An 8,872-nucleotide genomic window follows, 5' to 3' on the forward strand; every position below is an offset into this window, starting at 1 on the left:
CGAGCCCGAGGAAGAACATCACCTTCTGCAGTAGCCCACGGAGGACAAACTATAGGACAGGCGTCTACATCAGGAACTCTAATATAGAGCGTTTGTTCGTAGACCATCCTCGTACGATGCTACGCACCCACAATTTTTTGCTTCTTCTCTACACTACCGCAACGCACTGTATGAGGCATAGAGTGTTATATATATATATATATATATATATATATATATATATATATATATATATATATATATATATATATATATATATATATATATATATATATATATATATATAAATACACTTGAAGGTACTCATGCGATAGTGTCTATTGGAGCTGCAACGCATGGTGCTTCAGCGAGCATGGGAATGATGGTAAGTCCACGAATTTGTCTAATCTTCGTACTTTTGGTTTTATCTGACTTCGCGTGACTTGGAGTAACTTTGTCACGAAGCGAAAATCAGCAAATGTTCAGCAGTTGCGCTTCACCACCCTAACTTTTTAGGCTCACCAATTCAAATCGAGTCAGAAAGTTTCACAGCACTTCGTTCTTTTGAAACAAAACTGCAACGTAACCATAAACAAAGCCACAAGTACGTCTGAAGCCCGCAAGCACGAAGACTAGGCAAATATATGTGCTACCCAACATTCTCATGGTCACGAATTATCGCAGCGTCAGGGTCCGGTCTAGTTGATTTTAGGAAATTCTATTTTATCAGGAAACAATCCAGGGAAGGTGCAATTTTGAAGCGGTGGAAAGCTCTTAAACGCGGCATCTCGTTGGAGCCAACCGTTCTACAAGCGGTGTTGTTCTCTTCAAGGCCCCGAGGAAGACAAAACCCTCTGTTCGAAAGGCTGTCGTGCACCATATGGTGACGCGCGTCAGTTTTAAGGTGACGGCCTGAGATGCCTCATCAAACGCGAAAAGTGAACGTCAGCATCGGCGTCAGTGAGTGATGCAAATTATCAGCATCATGCGATGAAGTCACTTTATGACAACATCGAGACGTCACAACGCCATCAATGTCGTCATAAAGTGACTTCATCGCGTGAGGCTGATTGTCTACATCCCTCGTTGTGATGTCCCATACCGTGACGAAGAACCCAGAGGTTAACGTGACGTCCTCAAATAAGACACGCGGGCCGATCCCGCAACCACTGGGAAACCACACGAAGTGCAGAAACCTTCCAATGCATGCCATGCCCAAGGCAGTGGAAAGCCACGGTTAGCGCGGAAAAGTTTGCAATTGGTGATCAATACAATCGGCCTTGAAGAAAAAGATGGCTTTATCTCTGAGTTGTCTTTAAAAAATTGATAAGAGACCATGCAACTTTTTTTTTTAAATCGACAGCTTGCAGTTTTCTCGTAGTAACGTAGTTGGTACTCCTAATATTTTTTTTCTGCCTCGGGATGCTCCACCAGATACATCATTGTCACTCTTCGCTGCATGCTAACGAGATTTTGCGCTGCAATTCAGAAACACTGAAATACCTAAACGCTCGTTCACCGTTTCTTCCCTCGCAGAGTTTCTGGTGGCCTGAACGGCCTGCAGTCGCTGCAACCTCTAGTTGGAGACGACAGCCTGTTGCTGTCCGCTCAGCGGGACTGCAACGCGGACCTGGTCAGAGTGTGTGATCCGGCCACGCCCTACCGTCGCTCGGACGGCGCCTGCAACAACCTGGCCAATCCGCGATGGGGCATGGCTGGAACGTGCATGAGACGACTGCTGACGCCTGCCTACAACGACGGTATGTAAAGTTGCAATCTGGGCCCGTTGGTTTGCCGTCAGAGTGCACAAAGTTTCACTACAGAGACGCGGACAGAAAGGAGCCCGCCATAGTGGTCTAGGGGTCATGGTACTCCATTGTTGTTAAGAAGGTCTCGCTGTCGAATACCGGCAGTGGCGACCACGTTTCGATGAAGACGCAATGCTAGAGACCCGTGTGACACGATAACGTTATCCCTGCAAGTGCGAAATGTACCGCGCGCTTAGAAGCTAAGATGGTCGCTGTTTACCATGGAGGAAGAAAAAGAAAGGAAGGAGCGTGACGTCATGCGGGCAGCCTTGGCGAGCCGTGCCGTTTTGAAGCCAGCAATGTCAGCCCAACACGTGACCTTTTGTGCAAAATCACGCAAGCAATGAGACTTGCAGGTATACTTCGGAGTACGGCGCCCGGTATTTTTTAATCGAAACGCGCTGGTTCGGCGCACACCAGCCGGCTCACGCAGGTGGTTTTAAGACGGCACAACACCGAGAGTACTAAAACCTACCGCAAGCTCTGACGTTTTGATTACGTGTTGGGCTGACAAGGTAGGCTTCACTCGTGCGACGTAATGTTCCCTTATTTTTTTCTTTGTCTATGCTTCGAGGGCAGCGTGACGTCAACGCGCAGTAGCGGTGTGACCTACTTGGCACCGCGCCAACACCTGCGGCACGCGGCACGTTCGTACAGACGACAGCGTTACACAGGCTAGTCAAAGAGCCGCTTCGCATTTAATAAATACAGAATAGTATGATATAGTATAGTATGGACTGGCAATATAGTATGGCATAGAATTATGTGGTAGGTATGGTATTTTAAGGTGTGGTATAGCTTTGTATAGAATAGTATCATGTGGTATGGTTTAGACTGATATCGCATAGTACAGTGAAGTGTAGCACGGAATTAGCGGTAGGGTGAGGCGTGGTTTTCACCAGTATGGGACGGCACAGTACGGCATCGTATGGCATTTTAGGGTTGGACACACTGTACTATGGTGTCGAAGAGTATAGTAGGTTATAACACATTTGTAGTATGGTAAGGCAGTGAAGCGTTTAGTTTTGAATAGTAAAGTACGCTATCATGTACAGCATACTAAAGACATGCACTTACTCAGTGACGCATATGCCTCGCAGGAGTGAGCAGTCCTCGGCTGGCCAAGAGCGGCCAGCAGCTGCCCAACGCGCGTCTCATCTCGTCTCTGGTGCACCCTGACCGGCGATTGCCCAGCCCGCACTTCTCGCACATGCTCATGCAGCTGGGACAGTTCATCGACCACGACTTGGCCCTGGCGCCTCTCGAGGCAGACCCCGCAGAGATCAAGAACCTGGGAAGTACGTGCACTTCATTGCGTCAACGTCAGCTGAGAAGCGTGGCTAAGCTAAACGCTATAGACGAAGGATGGGAAGTGGCCATGGTGTTCTCTGCATTTTGTCGCTCTTTTTTTATTAACACTTCCTTATTCGTTAACTTCATAGTCTACGGTATTTGATCCTACCGTAATTTAGTTGCGATACGTAAACGTAAATATAAAACAGGTTTCACATTTCGACAAACGATTAACATATACAGTTTGATCAAAATAAACGACGCAAGAAAAAAAGACAAACAAGGATGAGCGCATGTTTGCCCGTGTTTGTCGCTTCTTTGCGGGTCCTCGTTTTCACGCTCTATTTCGCTAGAGGTGGAAGCACACCAACTGGCCCAATTAACTGTGCTGATGCAATCAGTTTCATTGACTGAGGAGGAGAATTAAATGACAGAAAATGGAGCCAACTACGCAGCGGCAGTGCGAGGACCGAACAAGAAACGGAGCTGGTGGCCTCACTCTCTTCCCCCTCTCCATCTTTTGCCTTTTCAAGCCTCTACTATACAACACCGTAATATACTACATGACACTGCACCTTTGAACTCTTCTTTTTCTTCCTCCTTACCTTCGCTTCTATTTCCCGGCGCCTTTTATATTATGCTATGTATTGACATGCTTGCTCTCTTTTTTTCTGCCTATTTTTATGTCATTTCTCTCTTTCTAATTCTCTCTCTCTCTCTTTATAGCTCCTTCTTTCTCTCTCTCGCTTTGTGTACTCGTTCCCTGGCCTTCTATCCTGTTATGTCGCTCTCTCTCTTTCCTTTCTTTTTCTTTCTATCTTTCTGTACTCGTTCTCTCACTCGTCAGACTTGATTCCCGCACCGGACAAACCGGCGCACATGTTCTTCAAGTGAAGGAGAAGATAAAGAAGAGGACGAAGAGATCGCGTGTGTAGGGAAGCAAACCAGGTACAACCTGGTTAACCGTCCTGCCTTTCCCTAGCCTCTCTCTCTGCTGTAAAAGTATACGAAGCTTGCTTTCGAGTCGCCTTAAGCAAATGCGTAAAATACCGCGCGATCTTCGGCCGTACCCAGCGGTATCACCTTGAACGCAGATGCTTGCCGCCTTCATATACCCTCTGTTTTACACCAGAGACGTGCCCGCGAACATTCCACGAGCACCAGAAGTGCGTTCTTCGCTCGGCGAGGAAACCAGAGTGAGGACGATATGCAAGAAGACGGACGAACGAGCAGAGCGCCCCCTGCCGTTTTATGCGCTTATCCGCTAATCCGACTACTCTCGTCTGGCGTTGTCGGGAGCAAGCGTTCCACTCGCGCACCAATCAGGCCGCGCTGCTGAAACGAAAACAAACGGGACGCGCGGCCAGGGCCGGGCTTAATTTAATTAAGCGATGCGGCCGCTTCAGAAACCGCGTCGCGTCCTTTTGCTTTTCGTGTCTGAACCGCGAGATGTCGGAAAGAAAAGGGTAAAAGGAAGCACGAGAATGTTGTCGAGAAGCAGAGGGTGCAGTGAACGGCCGTCGTGTATTGCCAGAGCGCGGTCCTTGAGCATCAGCGCACCGAAGATTCCCGAGGGTGCTATCTCACTCTATTCAATTAGGCTTCTCAGGCGGTCTGCTTGCGGTGCTCCTCTCTTTTCTGTTTATAAAATACCCGTCCATTTACTTTTACGGTGATCACGCCCTCCTGCGTTCGCGCGGTGAACGTATATTGCGGAGTATAGATACTACAGATATGATGAAGCACGCGGAGGGAATCTCATCTGAGCACTGCGAACTTCTGTGCGCGTGCGGGTGTGGTTACGATAGTCTTTTTCGCAACGCAGCTGGTTCGAGATAAACGTGTGCGTTTATGAATGAGCAGACGCTGGTACATTTTGGCTAAACTATGCCGTCCGCAGCTAAAGTGCAGTCTGTCTTCGTCTAGCACAGCTCTGCAAAGCACGTTCTGCGTAAAAAAAAAATGGGAACGAAGGTAAATGAGTTTGTAATGGAGGCGAAGAAGCTAAAACGCACGAGTGTACCTGAAAGTTCTTGGTGCCAGGAATGGAGTGCGGGCCTTCGTGCAAAACTAAATGCTCAGGAGGATAGACATATCGCCATTGACGTGAAACTTAGCGAAGTACTTGAACCACGACCAGGCGGCAAAAAGTATACAGACGTCAGTCGGCGCTTGTCGCAATATTTACACGCACGCTTATTTGTTTATTCATATGTGATTGGGCTCCGCCCGCACACACACACAAAAAAAAAATCTGTAACCACCACTCAGCAAAGGTCGTGCCACAGCCTTCGTGAAACACCTGTATTGTTTTAGATGGTCCCTGTTCGATTACGCGCGGGACACGAGTAGCCGAGCTTGTTCTGTGCTTACGCGTACATCATAAACTCTGTAAGCTTCGATAAGGCATCTATGAAAGCTGACGCCTTTCACGAATAAGTGGATTAGTTGACACCCGACATACATTCCTGTCGTGATCACTGTACAGCGAGTGTCTTCTGCCCTATGTGTCTTTCTCTTACTGGACATGAGTTCGTCCAATAGAGCGTTTCTTTTGAAGGGTCACTAAGGAGAAAAATTTTTCGCGTAAAGTACAATATCACAATCCCGGAATCACCACTATTGCCACGAGACGCCGGTTGGTAAGCGAGAAAACGCGACGAGAGAGGGAGAGGGAGAGAGAATAAGACGTTCATTTCGTGTTCTGCGTGAGAAGATCGGCGAGTGAGACTGTGGGTGTAGATGGAGATTCCCGCAACAAACACCATGACATCGTAGATTCTCAAGGCGTCCACTGTTATTAAAACGAAGTGCAGGGTCATCTGCGCGGTGCCATAGATATGCATACGTATAGTTTGAGAATCTTTATTGAAGCCAATGTCGTGAAAATATGAAAAAATACAATTTTTTATTTGGAACATTACTTGCAGAGCCATTATTGCGGTGGGCACAGTGCCTCATAGAATGAATCCGCCGTCTTGTGGCCAACTAAATCAGCTGGTAACATATTCCATTCGACAATGGCTTGAGGGAAAAAGAATGCTTAAAAAGAATCGTTCTGGGGTTATATGGTCGTACATTAAGTTTGTGGTCGTGACAAGAGGATTGATAATGCGCTGGTTTTAATTATTCTGAAGGAATAATGCCTGTTTTCTTGTTATACATTGAATAAAATATTGCCAATCTTAGATCACGTCTTTGATCTGGTAAGTATTGCCTATCAAGTTCCCTTTTCATACATTTTAACGCGATAGCGTTTGAAGCTCTTTCCACAAAAATTCCGCCGTTGTTGGTTGAGAGCGAGAAATCATCATTCTATGCGTGACTGAAAATTTCGTAACGATGCGAATAAAGGAATTATTTTAAAAAATCTGGGTCTGAGAGGGGCCCGAACCAAGGACGCTTGAGTCCGAGTGGCGATCGAAGCCGGGTTGTTTGAGTGACAAGCGGATGTTCTACCACATTATCACGCATCTGCTTGTGAATACAACGAAAAGAACTTCACCTACCTAGAAATGCAGCGAAAGTAGCTTTCATGCTTCACAAACACGCGCGTCCTGTACACATGCTTCACAATGCAACATGAAATATTGCAGTAATAATGCGTGGTACAAGCGCCTATCGCCAGCGTGTGTCAGAGCATGTGATTTGTGTAATGACTTCGTGGTTTAAAGCTGGTCACCCACAACAAGAGGCACACACGCTACTGTACCTATTTCCTCAAAGCCACGTAGTGCATGTTTGGAAAGGTTTCACGCACGAATGGCGCATTCCATTGGGAGAGCAGGAGCACTCTTAAAGTACTCTCTTCAGAGCCGGCGTGTTTCAGTGGTCGAACAGGTGCAGGAGCACTCTCATCCATTGGTAGAGCGAGAGTGTTATTTGCTGCGCCGAGAGCAGCCAGGAGCAGTTTGCAGTGTTCTCGCCTGAAAAGCGGAGTAGGCGCAGTACGACGAGTCACAATCACAATCCCGGATTGTGATTGTGACTCACAATCACAACGGATCACAATCACGTCACAGCCTCCGAATGTCACAGCCTCCGGAACAAGATATCGCTATCGCGTTCAACTCCTAAAGGAGAAGCTTTGGGGTCCCCTAATTTTTGAACTTCTTTTTTACTTCTCGCGCGGAAAGTTTGGCGCTAAATTTTGAAGTCAATCTTCAACATTGATTTTCTTTGTGAATAATGCACCTATTATTGTGAAACCTATGGCATTAGAGTTCTCAGATAGCAGTTTATCACTCTAAACCAAGTCATTGTTTCTCTTTGTGCCCCTTTAACGGACCACGTCCCCCATTTTTTCCATCGTTAGAACCACGTGACAATTGTTCAGCGGAAGAAAGCCTTGTAGACTGCTTATAAGGTACAACCAACATTACTATTTCTCTTCGTTCTATTTGTTCACTGTGGTAATCATCATAACGGTCGTCTTGCGCTTTAGTACATGACATAGAAGCCAGCTCACGATAATCTCGTTGATCAAACTGTGTGGGTTGGGCTGTGCCCATACGAGACATTTTAAACGCGATGGTCTTTATTGAGATACTTGACCACAAAATTTGGTCTATCCATCTGCGTTGCACACGATTCGGCTAGCTGGTTCACCTCCATCGAAAATTTAGCCGCCGCTGCCAGGATTTGATCCCGCAACCTGCGGGTCAGCAGCCAAGTACCTTAGCCACTATTTATTTATTTTTTATTTATTTGAATAATTTCCATGCCCGAAGGCTTTACAGAAAGGAGTGGGGGTTATACAACAAAAAGTAAGCGAAATGTTACAATTGCTGCAAAATGTAGAGTTTGAAGTTTGCAGGGTCGATGAGGGATGCGGTAGCAGCGGAAAGGCAGTTCCAGTCTTTGCTTGTTCTGGGAATGAAGGACCACCATGGCGGCGTAGATATGTAATTCTAAGGACCGTGGTGTTTGCTAACGGTGTTCTGAAAATGCGATGCTGTGCACGAAAGAAGGCCGGCAGAAGGCTATTGTTTTTGACGACATTTGCAGCAAAGAACGCACATGCGCGGCCATTTTTTTAGGCTTGCAAGCATTTCGTGCGCATTGCTTTTGATTACGTCTTCTTTATTATTGTCACCCTTGAGTGAATACCTTTGATTGGACGTCATTTCAGACCCGAACAACCCGATCGACTGCTGCAGGCCGGACCGGTGGGTGCTGCCTGAGTGTTACTCCATCGCCGTGCCAGAGGGCGATACTTTCTTCGGCCCCCTGGGACAGACCTGCCTCAATTTGCCCCGATCGGCACCTTGCTCCTGTCAGCTGGGTAGGTAGCCAAGGTCACGTGATCCCGACCTATACGATTTATAGCAGACAAAATTGGGGAGGGGGGAGGGTCACTGTTTTTACGTTATACCTCGCAAGAAGTAAGGCAGATAGTACAAGAGTGTGGTTGCCTTCGTGCGTGATTGTTTCATTTCATTTAGTTTCAAAAAATTGCCCTGAAACATCGCGAAAGAAGCTTGCCAAAGCCGCACGAAGAATATCGCTGTGGGTAGACAGTTTAGATGTGAACGATGCATTCAACGATCGAGGCCGGTTGGTCTGCCTGTCCACCACATACCACACTGAGTTCCCAGTAATTCAGAAAAACAATTTTCGCTACTTGAGCATGTATATGGCTATTTCTTTTCATTTATTTATTTATTTGTTTGTTTGTTTGTCTGTTTGTTTGTTCGTTTGTTTGTTTGTTCACTCATTCGTCCGTTAATTTTTATTCTTCGTATTCTTGCTATCTTGTATATCTCGTGTGTGCTTTTAAACACTAATTTATT

General features: G+C 46.5%; 1 protein-coding gene across 1 annotated transcript in view; it reads left to right on the forward strand.

The window, feature by feature from the left end:
- The window catches only part of LOC142771949 (salivary peroxidase/catechol oxidase-like), a 97,625-nt gene that overhangs the window by 66,570 nt on the left and 22,183 nt on the right, over window positions 1–8,872 (forward strand). The window contains exons 4-6 of the mRNA XM_075873955.1: window positions 1,516–1,739; window positions 2,888–3,085; window positions 8,212–8,364. Of these exons, the coding sequence (XP_075730070.1) occupies window positions 1,516–1,739; window positions 2,888–3,085; window positions 8,212–8,364 (575 nt within the window). The remainder of the gene's footprint in view (window positions 1–1,515; window positions 1,740–2,887; window positions 3,086–8,211; window positions 8,365–8,872) is intronic.

The sequence above is a fragment of the Rhipicephalus microplus genome, chromosome 9, assembly GCF_043290135.1.
Source record: "Rhipicephalus microplus isolate Deutch F79 chromosome 9, USDA_Rmic, whole genome shotgun sequence".
NCBI classification, from domain to species: domain Eukaryota; kingdom Metazoa; phylum Arthropoda; class Arachnida; order Ixodida; family Ixodidae; genus Rhipicephalus; species Rhipicephalus microplus.